Genomic DNA, 19,185 nt, shown 5'->3' with positions numbered 1-19,185 from the left:
CTCGTCAATTCAGATAAATACCCCTAATATTAGGAAAGTTCATCAAATATGCAAAATAGGAATTGGCTGAAGAAAAATGCTTAATGACATTTAATAATGTTCTATCATAGTATCTTTAATGTACATAGCAAGTTTCATCAATTTTGGTCATGTAAATTCAAATATATATCCTTAATTCCGAAAGGTCATTAAATATGCAAATTACGATTTGGATGAAGTAAAAATGCTTAATGACTTTCAATAATGTTAAATCATAGTATCTTCAATATGGATACCAAGTTTCGTCAATTTTGATTTAGTAAATTCAGATATATACCCCTAATTAGGAAATTTCATTAAATATGCAAATTAGTAATTATCTTTCACGTCACCCTTTAATAACTTTCACAGCTGATATATCTTGATGTGATCAACATTTGTAGCTGCGACATATGCTCATGTGTGTCAACACGTGCGCAAAAAAATGGGCCCTTCCAAATGGTAGATTGGAAAAGAACTGTGAAAATTTGAGAGTTCAAATATCTGTCCCTGAGGCGTGTTCTACCTTAACATACTGCCATGGTAGTTGTTCTATATCAACCCTGGCACTCTAATTATTGCTATAACATCCCAACCTCCATCTTTCTACTTAAACCCACACCCATTTAATACTGCTATCTGCTAAATTCTCAACCTCCATCCCTCTACATAATCCCACACCCATCTAACTCCTAGAATTCTCTCGCAAGTTTTTTTTGCGAAGGTAAAATTGAGAACACTGGTAAATAATTTGGGAACCCCTGATAATATTTGAACACATTTTACTCTCTTGTAGATACCAGAAAAATACCGTTAGAACCTGGTGATTTTAACAAAATGTAATAAAACAACGTTTTTTTATATCAGGGAAGTAGAAAATAGCTGGCAGCCGGCAAAAACAACTGGCTTTCAGCTAAAATTTGCCAGCTGTTAAAATTTAGTTTCAGTAAAACCAAGACATTTTGCACGAACTTTGTGTGCTCACACATCACTTGTAACCACCTATATTTTTATTTTAGCCATGTGTAACTAAAATTTTCTACATTCCTGTATATTGGCCTCATATTTTGAGTTTGTGGTTGATTTTGTAGTTTCTTGAAGATGGGGGAAAAGTACTCCGAAAACAGCATATATCACCTTCCAAAAGTACTGCTTCTGCACCATAGATTTCTCTAAAACAGTGCTACTTTACAAATCATTGGGGACAATATCTGTGTTGTCATGTGCAGGTTTGTTGTACAAGCTCGTAAAAACCCTTAAATGTTCACTTAGTCAATACATACATGTAACTATCAAACAAAGTTAGGTTCTTGGCTGTATAAAAGTAGTGCATAAAAAAGATCAATATTGACAGTGGCGGGCTTCTTATCAAACCAGGTACAGAGCTTGTGTACTTTACCTGTGTGTACTTTACTCAATAACTTCATTTATTGTTAGAGGCAGTGTCTATTATATGTTCCCTTCTGAATTTTTATGTCAGCAAACCTGACCCCAATGTGTGACTACTGCTGTAATATTGTATCAGTGTTGCTTGGTAGCTGCTGACGGTAACCTGTAAAGTTCTAGGGTCTATGCTGTGATACACTACTACTGTAGGACCTGTGATAACTCTGTTTGGACTATGATAAGCATTGCCCCCAGGCTTTCTAACTGATATGGATACTGATGAAATCCGGTCAGCTCACTTATTTATTTAGCAATGTCACTGCTTCTAAATTCTAAATATTAATTTCTTTGCTGGGGTCATGTGAATAATTGTCAGGGTAATCTATTTATCAATGAAATGTGATTTGCCAACATTTCATCCAGTTTTAATAGAGACATGCCAATCCTTCAAGCAGTTCAGAAGTACATGAAAGCTGTGGTAAGCTTTTGATGGACTTTGAAGGCAGTTGTTTGCTGTATGTCATTTCATGAGAAAAAGCCAGATTTTAATGGAATACAAGATTAGACCATTTTAATATTAGCAATTTTGTATTTAGATAATTAGTAGTCTGAAATTGACAAACTTGTGACAAATATTAAGTTTAATCATGGAAATAGATGTTTAATGCTTTGTATAAAAAAAGTACCAGAAGTGTTATATAAGTGCAAAGAATCTATGCCATCTTAATTTTGTAATGTCAGATTGTATAAGCCAAGTTGTATAACTGCATTAGTAGAGTGTCAAGGGCCCTCATTGGTGTAGAATACTTGAAATAGCCACTCATTATATCTGCTCCGAAAAATAGAAGTTGTTTAGCTTTCTTAATTTGTTTAAAAATATGTTTCTATCAATCAAGAAAATTGATCTTTTTTTCCCTCAAAATGATGACAAATAGTAGAGGAATGGCTGAAATTTTGGACAACTGTGTAGCTTGTCAATCCAGCATCTATATAATTTTTAAAGAACTGCACTGTTATTGTTTACATTTGAATTCTAGTCCCGACCAGAATTCACTTGTCAACAATAACAATGCAGTTTACACATGTACAGGCTTTGTTGACAAGCTGAATACTGTGTATCTCAACATGCTTTGGGGAGTAGAACAAGAAACTGCGGTTGATGTAATAAAAAACAAAAATTATGAAAAAAAATTATCTAAATTTCAGCTACTGGAAACGCAAACCTTTTAAAATGGAATGATTCACGCTGACAACAAATGTAATGCTTGTAGGGTATAAGTAAAAGTGAGCATTGATGGTAGCAGTGGCATGCATGCCAGGCCAGCAATACACCACATGCTGTGAAATTCTCTGAAGTGTGTTTTGCACTTCCAGGACAGCGAGGAAAAGTGACACCGCATTGGCTGGACAACAGCAGGTCTACGTTTTTGTTTTGACAGATGCATTGAGTGTTGCCTGCCTGATATGGGCCTCTGACACAAAAAGTGATCTGCACTTCCAAGCGGTCGTCATACCAACATCATTTGCATTGTATTGGTGGTTTATGTGCTGGAATTTCAAAACAGTTGGATACAGTGTCCAGAATATGTCACAGTTCTGTGTACTTTGAGGTTCATGACATGTTTATATGCCAGCGAATGAAATCAAACAGACTTGCCATAATTGCTGATTGGTTAGCCTCTGGTAATATGCATCCCTTTCACCTTTCCCCTACATGTGAAATTACTATGAATGGGTTGTTTTCCATTTTGTAGGTTATAACATTTTTGATGGATATCCTGCTGTTGATTTTGTATGGCTTTACAAAAAACATGTACAAACATAAATGTACACACATGTGTGCATTGGTGCACACGTATATCCACACACACACCCACACACAGATACATAGATATACTGTACACCCCTGTCTATGAATTCTCCCTCATTTTATCATACTTTCAAATTAGACTGAGATAAACCACATGGTTTGAGGTTGTTATGGCTTCACAATAATTTAGTTCAGTGTACATTTTACACTCCTGTGTTAGTGTTACAACACAGAGATTTTGACGGAAACCAAGGTTTTATTGAAGTGTATCAACTCTTCATTTGATGTGCAAGGGAGCGCCAAGAAATAGGACTTGGAAAAATGCATTTAGTTGATGTTTCAGATAGAAGTAGCTTTCACCCCGATCAGGTCTGTGATGATTTTTAAGAGTTTAGTTTATGTTTATGTGCTGGGCAAGTGCAGCCCCGGGATTGAAGTTTGTTTTTTAATTCAGTTTGACAAACTATTATATCCACAAGGAACAAGTTTTGTTTTGGGCTTTTATGTCCTCTGTTCATCACTGTCTGTCATTCGATGAGGAATTTGAAACCATGTGAGTTGTGAAGCAATGATGGCAAAAACAGGGGCGGCCAACAAATAACTTTGAGAAATTGAAACTATACATGTAGGTGTTTTTACTTGTATACATGTATGCTATTGCAATGTGTTGTGATCAAAATTAAAATTTGAACGGAAAATAATAGCTTTTCGTAACTACCCCTATGATTTAAAAATTTTTCCTCCCACCCACTGCTTTGCTCCTCTCCCGGGAAATCCCTGGGAAATCTGTTTTCATCCTTTCCGTATCAAAAACAACTCCCACTCAGCCCTCTCCCCGCAACAAAAGTACTGCTTTCCCCTGCTCATTGGCAAACTCCCCCAAACAACCAAATCATACTCCCTGCTCACCCATCAGGCCTTATTCAAGTTGCCCACTCAGTAGTATCATGAAATTTCCCACTGAACAGGAAAATCTACCCACTTCCATGTTGATATGAAGAAAGTTTTTGCCCACTCACCTTCCAGCCAAGAAAACTTGCTCTTGAGAAGATTTTTGCACATACAGCTCTGTTGGCTGCCCCTGAAAGTAAATGTGTTTCAGTCAGCAGTCCCACATTGCCAAGAGTGTGCTGAATAACATTACCATCAATTGTAAGCTACTATAGAGAATTTAATTCCTTTGAACTTAGTCCAGGAGACAAATATCAATGCTCTGTTATTTCATCTAAAGATTATTTTTCTTTCAGGGGAATAAACTTCAGATAGCCATGCGTGTCCAGGAGGTACAGTCATTTATCCTGTCTATTAGCAGCACTAACTTTTGCTCCAGTTTATGTTGCAGCAGTGTTTGTTTAAAGTTTTCCTAACAGAATCCTTGCAGTGGTATGTAAAAGGACAACTTGTAATGGGAATAACTATATATCAGGAGAAAAAGAAAATATACAGTTGATGTTCTTCAGGGAACGTACACTTACTCAAAGTTTATATGACACAGTAACGTCATAAGATTACGAGCTGAATGTAGAGGCATACCACTGGTGTAAAATACTTTCCCACAGTCCGTCAGTTCATAGCTGCCTCAATCTGATCTGTTTTTAATTGAGTACTTTCATGACCCCCTTCTGACCTTTACATCCTGCCATTTTCATTGGTATAGATTCTCCAGATTGAATACTTTTTAACTGCCAGCCACATTCAGTGCAGTCTGAATATAATTGCTGTAGTGAATTATTTTCAAGCAGAGATTTGCATTTTCCTTACAACTAACAGAATGGTAAGTTTTGAATAACATCTGTGTTGCCAAAAATACCAGAATGTAAGGTCATAGAGGGGTCATGAAAATGGCCTATTGGCATGTGTCCAAGACCAGGTCATACAGTGTCACTCATGTTTGCAGGTGCCCAGATGCTTTATGATATGCACTGTCTCAACATCGCACAGTTGTTGTCGCTGTAATTTGCCATGTTGAACTCTTAAGCCATAATGGATTCTTCCTGGTGTGGTTGGTTCCCAGCACATATGGCCTAGCATGCTGGCGTTCAATGAGAAACTTCCAGATGCTCAAATTATTTCAACAGACCCATTCTGGCACAGTCTATAGTAGAGATTTAGGATGGAATACAGTCCCAGTCTAATTTTTTACCTTGCAAAAGTTTTACCCAGGGTACTTAAATTTCAAAGGGTAAAAGTAGAATATAAAAGCTGTGCCGGAACATCAAATTATGGAGCATATTGCTTCAATCAAGATGTTACACTGCTCTGACTGCCATCTGGTCCATCATTTCACATTCAGATGATTCTGATCAAGAATATCTAATGTGAATATCTAGTTGATGTACATATCATATCAATAACAGTTATGAAGATGCATTTAATATATGATATAAATTTACTCTACAAGAATGTCAGAAGGCATGATAGCCAGTTTGTCAGATAATCTCAGAGCTCACATGACACTGCAATTTTCTTGATATCTCATGAGTGAGCTCAGTTTGCCAGATTCTTAGCCTCTGTGACATGGGTATATCTACTCAACTTGCTGCAGGTGTAATGCCAATGGCTAGAAGCATGCCTACAGCACAGGACAACAGTTTTGCAAAGGAAAGGGCAATATATAAATCAGAATTACATGCAATGTCAGAAAAATTACAAATTTTCCGTCACCAGCTGACACCATTTCAACAAGTAGTTGGAATCTACAGTTTAAATTATACCCGTAACTACATACATGTACTGTGAAAGGAGAGCATAATTTGCTACTGTCTTACTGTGACCTTTGACCTCAGTATTTTCTCTGTGATACTGCTACATGCCATTTGTATAAGAGCATTGCATTCAATTTTTGAAAGTTCACTTAAATGAATTTACTGTGGGATTTCTTACCGTTGTCAGTTGGGAGACACTTGTTTGTCTTTGAACCTCAAGATATACACAATGGCTTTGTTCAAACTATTAAACAATGAAATATCTGCCATGGACAAAATTCACAGGGATCAGCTGACTACTTTTGACCAAAATTTGAATCAGCAAGTGTGGTATAATAGTGTAGCATAGACCTAAAAATAAAGGAATGTTCTTCGTGAAAAAGTCATGATGGAAATGTTTTCACAAACCAATACAGGGATCAGCTGACTACTTTTGACCAATCAGCAAGTGTGGTATAATAGTTTAGCAGACCTAACACTAAAGGAATGTTCTTTCTGAAAAAGTCATAATGCAAACGTTTTCACACACCAATATAAGGAAACACTGCATCCAAAATCACCTAGAATTTGTTGTATATGTTGTGTATATATTTGCTAGCTCCAAGTTGCACTGTGAGAAAGAAGTGGTTCCTTTGTTTGTCTCACGTGTCAAATTTGTTTTTGCCTTTACTTCACCAGACCTGTAATATCAAAAAGGGTTCCATAGAAATTTAGTGAACTTGTTTTATTTCATGTTTTACCATGTAGCTGGGCAGTCAGAACTCTGTTGATAGGCAAAAAGTCAGAGTTGTTGAACTTTTTCCTGAAGATAGATTGTAGTTTTCTTTGGCAAGATGCCCAAATAACACTCACAGTAAGTGTTTCAGCTTATCAATGGAGAATTTACATGTTATAAGATCATGAAAGTAGCTGATGTACAAAGTGAATGTTCAGTGAGGGACGTCTGTCATATTTATGTCAAAGTCTTTGCTTGCTTCAGCTTAGCCAGACGGCAGACATAGTAATTTTATCTTTGATATGAAAACATCCATTTGATATTAAAGTACCCAAGACTTTTGTCTATGAAATTTCATGTCGTGTAGGCTGGATAAAATCTTCAGGAGTGACTATATTATGTTTTCATAATTGACAAGTTACGGTTGTAGACTACCGTATTGTATATCAGTTTCTGAGAGAAAATAATCTGTGAAGATCTTTAGAATGTGCTTCAGGGACAGATAATCAGACTCAAACTTTTCAAACACTTTTATGGTCTACAATTCGTAGGAGCTGATTTTTAAGCTCATGGAGTAAAAAAATTTTCACTTGCCTTTTTTGTGAAAGTCAAAAATTTAACTTTTCCCCATAGAGTTAACACAGGGATGGCAGCCATTTTGAATTTCAAGTGGCCGGAATGATTGGGTAATCTAGTGCTCTAGTACCAGAGTTTGCATGGTGACCCCAGATTTTGATTCTTAATTTCCAAGTGAAATGGTTTAAAGTTCCCTTCCTGAAAGTGAGAGCAAAGGTTTAAGTCTTTACATTTCAAGGCACCTATTACCTTAACCCTTTCACCACTATGGTTTTTCCCAAATCCACTGTTTTCTATGGTACAGTTGGACCTGTACACAGGGAACTGGGGGTGAAAGGGTTAATTGAGCTGACTAGAATGTTTATCACTGTTTATCAGTTGCATCTACAGAATTTTTGATTAACTTAGATGTTTACAAATGAGAAATTTTCCAAGTTTATGAATTTATCAAGAGGATGTAGTGTAGCATTGAAGTGATGAAAAGTGTAGCTAGCATGAGAATACAGAAGAATGATAGTGTTGTGTTACCAATTGCTCTTTTGTCTGAACTCTGTGTATTCGGTGGTTTGGTTAAGCTGTACCGGAAACAAATCAAGGAACAAGACAGATTGAGTCTTGCCCTTTGCATCCTGTTCAGGGATGAATGTCTCCATGATGTCAGGTTGTCAGGGGGGATCAGGGTTCAAATGTTTAATGTCAAGTTGTGCCTCAGCGGTAAACTTAAATAACGGGAAAGGGTGAAACTTTTCAAAACAAAACTGTGAAAACTTTGTCTCTAGTACTAGTTTCAAAATGACTCTTTACAATTTGTGACCAGCTTTAAGATTTTGAGAGTCCGATTCTGAAAACCTGTCCCATAGCTACATTACATGTAATTCATCCATAATAAGCAGCCATTCCCTTATTTAGCCCATACATTTAGTACACTTATTGGAGTGAATATAGTCCTATATGTATGCCAGTTGACACTCGCACAATGCCAGCAAGAGCTTCCATCTGGAATTGTTAACCAGTGTACCTTAATTCTCTCCAGACATAGCTCTTCATATTGAATTCCTAAAGTTGTGCACCATATTTTTAATGTCGGTAGCCTACTAATATTTCAAATGTAGGTCTCATTAACTGTCTTATTGACATCCGTTGAAACAGAAAAACACTCCTGTTACATAGTATTGTGAATCTGATACATGGAGTAGGTAAATTAATGATGAATATATCAAATCTATAGAAAAGACCATTGTATACTGGTTATTGGAAGATCAGGATCATCGGCAAATCCATTTGCATTCACTCTGGTTTTATACTCTGGGTCCTAGCCAATTATGATGATACAGTTTGCTTCATATTTTGGAATGTACTGTAGGTGAATTTATTTATCTTATTAATTTGATTGTTTGGTATTCCAGCTCAGCTATTTAGAATCCAGTGTGATAAAAACACTAGAAATCTGATACTTATATATATCTAGTACTTTCTATAAAATTTTCTAATTGTCATCTCAATGTATTTCCATATATTTACTGCAAAGTTTGGAGCGTATGAATAAAATGTATGGATTAATGCAGACAGGAAAGAAATCAAACATGCATGTTTCTGTTTCCTGGCTTGTCCAATAGTCTGAGACCAGTTCCTTCCCAGTACAGTAATACCGGAACAAGCCGATCCAGTATCACATGACCGATATCTGACAGTCTGATGCAAATCCTCACTTTCTTGGGCAGTACTTGTCTCTGCAGTCAATGTGATTTTTCACAGACTTTCAGTATGTAATTGTCAGTCTAGTTTCCTCCAGTTGTAAACTTCAGAAGAAGTAAGCTTTTATATGGACACCAAAAGTTATATGATGGTGTTCGCATAAGTTAACCCATTGAGCGCCAAAGTCAATTTTTGTCCCCTTTATTAGCTCCGCTGTCAGCGACGCGGAGCTTATCAAATAGGTTGATTTTCCGTCGTCGTCCGTCGTCGTCCGTCGTCCGTCGTCCGTCGTCGTCGTCGTCGTCGTCGTCCGTCAACAATTGCCTTCTCCTCTGAAACCGCAAGTCCAATTGCTTTGAAATTTTATATGCGGTTCACTTGGGGTGACCTCACTTAAGTTTGTTCAAATCGTGGTGAAATTTGCATATTTGTATTTTTGGGGCATTTTTTGGTGTTTTTGGTAAAAAAATCTTCTTTTCTCAAACCGCTTGTCCGATTGCTTTGAAATTTAATATGCAGTTTACTTATGGTGACTTCAGTCAGATTTCTTCAAATCGTGGTGAAATTTGCATATTTGTATTTTTAAGGCAATTTTTGTCATTTTTGGTAAAAAAATCTTTAAAAATCTTCTTCTTCAAAACTACCGGTCAGATAGCTTTGAAACTTGGTACATATGTCCCTAGGGATGATCTATTTAAGATTTGTTCAAATTGTGAAGAAATATGCAAATTTGCATTTTTAAGGCAATTTTTGCCATTTTTGGTCAAAAAATGTATTTCTCAAAAAGTACTGGTCTGATAGTTTTGAAATTTGGTATACAGGTTTCTATAGATGCACTTAGTAATATATATTGAATTTCTGATGAAATCTGTAATTTTGTATTTTTGGGCAATTTTTGCCATTTTTGGTCAAAAAATGTGTATTGCCAAAACTACTCATCTGATAGCTTTGAAATTTGGTATAGAGGTTCCTACACATGAACTAAATGATATGTATTGAAATTATGATGAAATCTGCAATTTTGTATTTTTGGGCAATTTTTGCCATTTTTGGTCAAAAAATGTGTATTTCCAAAAGTACTCATCTGATAGCTTTGCAATTTAGTATACAGGTTCCTACAGATCACCTTAATGATATTTGTAGAAATTATGATGAAATCTGCGATTTTGTATTTTGGGGCAATTTTTGCTATTTTTGGTCAAAAAAAACGTGTTTCTCAAAAAGTACTGGTCTGATAGCTTTGAAATTTGGTATACAGGTTCCTACAGATGAGCTAAGTAATATATATTTAATTTCTCCTGAAATCTGTAATTTTGTATTTTTGGGGCAATTTTTGCAATTTTAGGTCAAAAAATGTGTATTTCAACAACTGCTCATCTGATAGCTTTGAAATTTGTTATACAGGTTTCCATAGATGAACTACATGATATTTATTGAAATAATGATGAAATCTGCAATTTTGAATTTTGTGGCAATTTTTCCCATTTTTGGTCAAATATGTGTTTCTCAAAAAGTACTGGTCTAACAGCTTTGAAATTTGGTATACAGGTTTCTATAGATGAACTCAATTTGATCTTTTGAATTATGATGAAATCTGCAATTTTTATTTTGGGGGGGCAATTGTTGCCATTTTTGGTCAGAAAATTTTATTCTCAAAACACTACTCATCAGATAGCTTTGGTTGACATGTTCCTAGGGATGATCCGATGTGATATATTCAAAGTATGATGAAATCTTCAATTGTGTATTTTTGCAGCTTATTTTAGCCACTTTTTTCTGGCCACTGCATTGAGCTATCAAAGATTTCCTCCTTCTTCATCAACATGTGTCAAAAATAGTTATTCTCTACATAAACACAGCGGAGCTATATCGGCCGCTAGGTCGCTTGTAAAATATAGCCAAGTTAATTTTTTTCAGATTTTTGCCAAAATTTTGATACAAAACTGTAGCCAATGAAGTTTGATGTCCATTTGGTCCAAAATTTTTTTTTTAATTTCTGAAAAATTAATAGAAAGTGGTAAAATGTTGCACTGAAATTTAGGTGGGAAAAATTACAGCACTCAAAGGGTTAATACTTAAAGCCTTTACAGTGGTAATTTTTAGAAGAAATGAGTTTATAGGCTCCGCACACCAACATGGTAGTGTGGTCATCAGCAAAATAAATAGAGGTATCATGTTTGTGGAATGTTAGAGGTTGATAGGAGTCAGCTTTGCCTCTCCAGACCAACGTAATGAGTTGAGAAGTTAATCATGTGATGTAGTTTTTACCGTCTGTGTTTTGCAAAAGTCTGATTCGTAGGAACTGTTGGAGATCATTTTCAAAAACAGCTAGCCCAACAGTAAAAGCTGTAGTGCAGGTTAGCTTTACCATCTGTGATTAGCAAGGAATTGATGGGCAGATCGTTTTTTACGTTTCAGGCAAACATCAACTGCTGTAGGAATTGAATCTTGTTTCAGAATATACCCATTGGCATTGATTCTCACCAATGGGCAGCAATTGTTTTCAAATATTTAAAAACCTTTGTGAGTTGGGTACAAAAAACATGAAAAGAGCAGAGTATGCTGTAACTTAACATAATTATGCATGTTTTGTAAAACAATGACTTCTAGAAATAGTCAGCAATACCGGTAGTTATGAAAAAGACAAGACATTTTTAAAATCTGTAAACTATCTCTTCAAGTTTCTATCTACCAAGTGTGTGATGATGTATGACGACATAAATATGCATCCACACTTTTGATCTACTCCCTGCAAATATCAAAATGTGCTTAATGTTTTGATCGGCTGTTCAACTTATAGTGCGACCCGCAAAGTGTCATAGTGTTTATGTAATGAATACATGTACTTAGCTTCGGTGTTCTTTTTAACTGTTGCAACAAGAAAAAAATTGCAACTCAGGAGTGATATACTGCAGAATTTATGTTCATTGTTGTGATGTGGTCAGACATCTGGATTTCACTGAGATGGAGAGATTGAACTGAAAGCTTCAGCCCAAGTCTTATCATGCCATTGTTCATTGACAGGAATATCTCTTATTTGACCATCCGGTTCCTGCCGTAAAACTTTGTTATCCCCAACTGCAGTACCGGTAGGTCAGTCAACTCTACTGAATAGTGGAATTTTGTGTTTAAATAGTACTGTAAACTTCCAGAGGTATTAAAGTAGTTCGCCAGCTACAACCCATCACTTAGCAACACACAATTATATGTACCATACAATCGGCATGGGTAGCAGAAATATACAACAAGTTATTTGTATTGCTCACAAACGCAAGATTGTCTAGAACCTGGCCAGAGCCAAATTAATCTTCCTTTAAAAAAATAGAATCGTATGGTCTATACACTTCATAATTTGGCAAAGTGCCTGGCCCAGGGCTGACATACATGTATTTAATACCATGGTAACAATGCCCATGACTTGAATAGTATAGATGAGGCCATGAGGGCTAGTGTAATACATCCATACACAAAATTTTAGACCAACTAAAATTGACAGGTTTGACAAGGCATTTCCGACTGATCATTTTGAGCAGGCGTAAAATGCACACCTACTCTGGTCTTGGACAGATTACGGTATCCAGTGTGAACACAGCTTTTGAGAACTGTAAAACTTTAAGACACCTTGGGTAAGGCCAAAAGGGCCATAACAGACAGGTAAAGCTACATTCAGTGTGTGTCTTTGGCTTTAAGGTACAATATGTCTCAGGGATCGATATTCAGACTCTCAAACTTTTACAATATCCCTTTTGCCTACCACTTGTAGGGGCTCATTTTGAAGCTTATGGAGTAAATAAAGTTTTTACCCCCGTAGAGATAATATAAAGACGGCAGCTATTTTGAATTTCAGGTATCAGTAAATATTGGGTGATTTGTTTCTCTTCTAGCAAATTAGCATGCTGAACCCGGATTTTTACTCTTGATTTTGAAAAAGAATGGTTGAGAGTTTGCTTTAGGAAAGTTTGAGCCAAAGTTAAGATCTTTCATTTTCGAGGCACAAACTACGGTACCTTAAGCATGTCCTTGGCAAAGAACCATCCAGATTATGGGAGTGTCCGTAAGGATAAGTTTCACCTTACTATTTATGTGGTTTGGTGTTTTCATCTTTGTAAACTGCTCGGTTAATGTGACAGTCCTAATGTGAACATGTGTATTATGAATCTGATCTTCCAACAAAGTCATAAACTGTGATATTTTTAATATGGTAGGTTATGAGAAAGTTGTAGTAGCAGTACGGTACATTTACAGAAAGAGTTGGCTTTGGCCATTGTATAATTGAAATTCTTGGTACACATGCATTAATGCATGGAGATGTACAGTGACAAATGGTGACCCAAAAATGACATTGAAATATTTTAAATGCCCAGGTCAAGTATATATCGGTATCATTTACCAGATCTTTCAAATAATTAAAATAATTGTAAAGGTTAGAGAAACTTGTATCTTTTCAAAAATTAATATTACATACTTTAATACAGTACTGTAAGTTATGGTAAAATCCTTTGTATAGGACTCTGCTCTGAGCAAAAGCCATCACAGCTTAATTAAGACCATGAAAGTATCAACTAGTTTCATAAACCTCTAACTACAAACATTTCAAAATAAAATCTGAGTAGTGATTGAGTAATATTGCACACATACACAGTTTCCATAGGGTATCTGTGCCTTAAAGTTAGCACAAATTTGTACATGATAATAAAACAAGCTAAATCTCATTTCCCTTTTAACTGCTACATGAGTTTTGTTTGACACTTTCGAATTATCCATTGCACTTTACTGTGAAATCTTTAATGGATTGCACAGATATGCTTCCCTTGCCTGCAGGCTACAGGGTTATCCACAAGGGAATGAAAGTTTAAGTAGTGGACCTCCGGTCTTTTGAGGAGTCCATTCATATATGAATTACCATACCGGTACAAAAGGATACATTTTAACAATAAAAGAACATGCAAATTATGCTTTGTTATGTAAATTTATAGCCCCTCTGTGTTTTGCAAGCAGTTGAGAACACTGGGCCACACTTTTATTGACCCATTCCAGGGGATTTTGACATGCCCTGAAATCCTGTACAAGCTAAGGCTAGTGTCAGATTCGGTGTCCTGAAATGTTAAGTGCAAATACCACCATGATGGTGCAAATGCTATTGCAATTAAGTGATGGTATTATTGACATGTAAAGAGTGTTGTCGAAAATAGCTATGGTTGACCATGTGTTGAATGATACTCTTGAAAAACAAATTTGATGCTCAATGCCAGGGTCAGCATTTGTGTCATTAATGATTTGCTTCAGACCGTAACTGTCACTGTCACGGGGCTTGACTTCTCTTGTCAGCATAACAGCTTTTGGACCAGCTCCAAAGGAGCCGTCGTTGCTAAAAACACTGATCAGGCTTGCGTCATTAACCATACCATCGATACAGCCCATCACGTATGCAAGAGCCAAGATGGGCAAAGTTTCATTTTATTTCCCTCCCCTAGCATACGTACAAAGGCACCGCAAGTGAATTACTCACAAACAACTACAGCATGTGTAAAACTCGATATCACTTTCTGAAACATCTGTACTCTACAGTGCGTACGCAGTTCTTATTAATATCCGTTCAGCAATGGGTGGGAAATTCCAACTAGCAAAAAGGCATGTGAAGGGGAATTGTTAGTGTTTTTGTGCTATCAGAAACTAGGCAGGGATCTGAATTCCAAGCCGTCAACCTGATGTGGAATGTACAATAATGCTCATGAATCCTGCTAACTTATCCTTGGCCCTACATAAAGCCAAGTCACAGGAACTCTGCTTGATTGCTCATTGATCACAAAATATTTTTACAGAATTAACAGTATTATAAACCATTTGCTGTGCATTCAAATGAAAAATACTCAACTCACCGAATTCTAACTGTCTTGAATATGATAGTAGTTATTAACACAACTTTGTCAAAAAAACATGATGAAATTAACTGACCCTTGCAGCCAACTGTTTTACTTTTTCTCACCATGAAGTTGCTTTTGTGAATCAGAAATTGAAAATGGTTACGTGTAATTTCTGGAGTACATCAAAGAGTTCAAAGAAATGAAGTTCTATATATTTCTCTGTTTGCTTGCAATAGTTTGTGCACAATAAAGCTTCACTTTGGTATCATTTGAGCTATTTTTTTCGGGCATTTTTCGTATTTCCATAAACAAACATTGTGTAGTACCCTTATCTCAATGATTGGAACAAATGAATACACAAATTTACTTAGAACTGGTCAATTAACAATTAACGATTATCAGTAAAGTAAATTGTGTTTATCGTTAACTGATCATTTTTGCATTACTGCATCAGGTAGATAAAGCTATTTTGTTGGTTTGTCATGTCACACAACAAAATTACCGATAGCGTTTGCTTCATAACTGTTCAGCACCTCTGAACTACGGATATATAGGATACCAGCGCTTTATAAATAATTTGACTGATTGATTGATTGATTCATTGATTGATTGATTGAGCAAGAGATGACTAAGTGTATGTGACTGAAACAATGAATGTGCCATTGCTCATGGCAAAAAGATATAGGGACATTATGCATGTGGCAAGAAATCAAAACTAGTTTTAAAAGTTTTGGATCAAAAACTAGTTTCAAAAGTTTTGACTGCTGCTCTTACAACTAAAACAGCTACAGTCTGACTTGTTAGGGGCCATCGATAATAAAAGCTGACGCACGACAAACGTAATTCTTTCGCTAAGGGGGGGAGGGGGTAAAAGCTCATTCATTTTGTTTGCGTCAAAATCGCACAAGGATTTTTGTCTATTGTTTTCGAAGTACGACTTTGCAGGGAGAACACAATACTACCTTCGCGTTCATCGAGAACAGAATGACCACAAAATACGGAGACAGAAAAGACAACGAAAAGACATAAAAGTGAAATAGAAACTTGTATGCTTTTTCAACGTGAAACATGTAGGTGAAACATTTTCCAAGGTGCGAAATACATTAAAATGTTCAGTGTCTTAAAAAGAGAAACAAGTGGAGGTTTTTAATTTATGTGCATCTCTGGTATTTTTTCATGGGCGGATCAGAGAGGTGCGTGTGCATGGGTTTGTCAGAAACAGCGTCATAAAATGAAATTGATTTCGCATAAGAACTTTCGTTTTAAGGGGGAGGGAGGGGGTTTCAAGTAAAACGAAGGAATTACATTTCTTGTGCGTCAGCTTTTATTATCGACAGCCCCTTAACAATTTGATTTTAGCTCCAGAGGACAACAGTAGTGAGGAACTATTACAGTTGTTCAAAGTCCACTTCTGTGTTAGTTTGACTATTCAACCTAACCTCTTTTTACAATCATAATAATGATTATGAGTGTAATGATGATACTGATGACAATAAAGCTGATGACGATGATGATGATAATCATGATTATAAATTACGATGATGATAATGGTGATAATGATGATGATGATAATGATGATGATAATAACTGATGATAGATGATGAAAAATGATGATGATAATAATCATGATAATAATGATTATGATATTAGTGATTATGATAAATGATGATAATGATGATGATGATGATGATTTTAAATAATTCTTCATTTCATTGGTATTTTAATTGTTATTATTTTACAGAAATTGGTCCTATCACGGTTACAACTGATCCTGAAAAGTTTAAATTTGAACTGAGAGATCTCTATGTACAGGGAGGGGGTGACTGTCCTGAGATGAGTGTGGGTGCCATAGAAAAGGCGTTGCAGATAAGTTTACCAAGTTCATACATTTACGTCTTCACTGATGCCAGATCTAAAGATTACAATGTCACAAAAAATGTGCTTAAGTTGATTCAAGAAAAACAGAGCCAGGTGAGTGTGAACTCTGCAAATGATATTATTTCTAATGTTTGTTTATGACAGAACTTATTTATTTTAGTCTCTATCAAGTTATTTAAGTCCCAGTGTCAATGAGCTAAGTGTTTCGAATGGTTGACTGATCGACACGGTCGGTCGATCAGTGTTTGCCAACTTTTTGGTATGTGTAGCTTCTCAGACACCACTGGTCAGTATATGACATAAGAAAGAAATTTTTCATCTGGTTTTATGATTTAATGAAATAACTGAAGTATAGTACACAAGAACTGAATTTATTTCTCAGACTTGGAGATGGCTATTTGAAGTAATGTTGTACATTTTTTATTTATAAATATGGATAGATAGATAAACGTAATGTTTTTACACAATATTGTTTATTTTGTCTTGTAGGTTGTGTTTGTTATGACTGGCGATTGTGGAAACCGCTCACATACAGGTTTCAAGGTTTACGAACAGATTGCAGCTACCAGCTCAGGACAGTTGTTCATGTTGAACAAATCTGATGTAGATGAGGTAGGGTTTGATTCCTGAGCAGTCTTGTGTAATTATCATGATAAGGCTGAGTACTTCAACTCACAATACTGTTTATCACTTTATTTCTGGTCCAAAAAGAATGCATCTTTGGAAATGATTATTTTGTCAGGGTTACAGAAATGATGTATAAACTGAAGTTCATGTGAATAGGTAAAGACAATTTTGATATGAAATTCAAATAAAATGTTGTTGACCATTTCATTTACTCTCAAACTCGAACACAAGAAAAAAGACAAAAAATGGCACATTGGAAAAGTTGTAATCTTTCACAGGTAACTATCTTTGGTCAAGTATGTCAGGACACTTGTCAAACAGACTGAAGTATGTAGCTATGGTAGCTCCAGTATTCCCTTTGTGTGTGTTGTAATATACATATCTTCATGTTCTTTTTTGTAATCTATATGATGATATGATTATAATAAGCTTGGCCGATTCAGGCAGTAGACCTGATTCCGGATTATGTCTCTGTGATGTCCTTCTCCACACTCAATATCATCTACACTACTATGGAAGCATATAGCTGGAAACACTGATCATTTCTGACATGAACTCTTTCTAGGATATGATTTGTCTGTCCATCTAGAACAAAGTCATTAAAATATTGTCTAAGACATTTCAAAAGGTTTCTTTAATAATGATGCTTAGATGAAATCAATTGTTACCTGCATTGCTGTGCAAAGCTATAAAGATCACAGACATGAAAAGGGAAACCAAAAGCTGTTGTGATGAATACATGACATATTTGTCTGAAATTTCTTTAGGCAACAGCCAATATCATATGAACGTGTACAGTGGTATATACTAACAAACCTCCAATCACAACCAGGACAGCACAGGTTTCAAGATAAATCCAGTGTTTCATTAAACTCTGCATTTTTGTTCTGTAGTGATACTTTGCCTCACTGAAGCATTCTGTATATTCAATGAACAATTCATAGTCACAAGTGTTGGTACCAGTCTGGCTTTGTCCCATCTTGTGTTTTGAAAGGCAGAGAAGTTTCTCTCTTTGTATCTTGAAATGTCCCTCTGTGAAGACAGTGTGCTTTTCTGGAAGCCAGTTGTCAATAAGCCAGGCACTTTGGTAGAATTTCAAATGAATACCCCAAGGTGATTTATTCAAGTGCTCTCAGGGAGGTTGGTATGGATGGAGAGATGTTGTATACCCTTGGTATCATGTCCTTGGGGCCAGTCAATGAAACCTCTTCATTCCTGAATGTTTGCACTTTGCCATTATGATTTGAAGGACGATCTTTGCTCTAGACACTCTGAGACGTCACTCTTTGCAGAATGAAGCCATTAAAATGCTGAAAGCTAGTTAAAGAACATGTGCTAAAAGTGTGACATAATGATGGCCAATGACGTCATGGAACTCTTGACTTAAATTGATGTCTGTGACACATCCATATGTAGTCAGATTAAAGGTTCCAGGACATGTATTGGGCCCTTCTAAACAATAAATTATCCGCAAACTGGGCTTGAATCTCATTAATATGCAAAATACATTTTCTGAAATCTTATATTGTTCCAGCACTTCCACCATATGTCAAATGCTGTGATTTTTAAGTTTGTAAATGCTTTTTAAAGTCTCTGTGATTTGCGTCTGGTGCCTCTGATCATTTTCCATGATGGAACAATTTTCTGACTGAGGATTGATCCCTAGTCTGAAAATATTTGAGAGTTAGTATCAAGATTAAACACTAGGACATATAAATGAAATCTGAGTCATGCTTTTTTGAGTTGATTAAATTGTCAGTCCATGGTGCAAATTTTGATCAAAAACATCAGTGTTTGTGCAGGGGAAGGTAAATATCATACATAATGCGTACAATACAAGGTACGTACAATTTGCTTATTGAGACTGAAAAAGGGAATTGGGTGAAGTTTCTTTATGCAAAACACACAAGC

At 35.9% G+C, this 19,185-nt stretch overlaps 1 protein-coding gene across 1 annotated transcript in view; it reads left to right on the top strand.

The window, feature by feature from the left end:
• Positions 1-12,919: 12,919 nt before the first annotated feature.
• LOC139114888 (hemicentin-1-like) overlaps positions 12,920-19,185 on the top strand; it is a 31,516-nt gene continuing 25,250 nt past the window's right edge. The window contains exons 1-3 of the mRNA XM_070676818.1: positions 12,920-12,959; positions 16,511-16,740; positions 17,137-17,259. Of these exons, the coding sequence (XP_070532919.1) occupies positions 12,920-12,959; positions 16,511-16,740; positions 17,137-17,259 (393 nt within the window). The remainder of the gene's footprint in view (positions 12,960-16,510; positions 16,741-17,136; positions 17,260-19,185) is intronic.

The sequence above is a fragment of the Ptychodera flava genome, chromosome 16 (assembly GCF_041260155.1).
Source record: "Ptychodera flava strain L36383 chromosome 16, AS_Pfla_20210202, whole genome shotgun sequence".
Lineage (NCBI taxonomy): Eukaryota > Metazoa > Hemichordata > Enteropneusta > Ptychoderidae > Ptychodera > Ptychodera flava.
The sequence above is the reverse complement of the archived record's forward strand: the minus strand, read 5'-3'. Positions and strand labels throughout refer to the sequence as shown.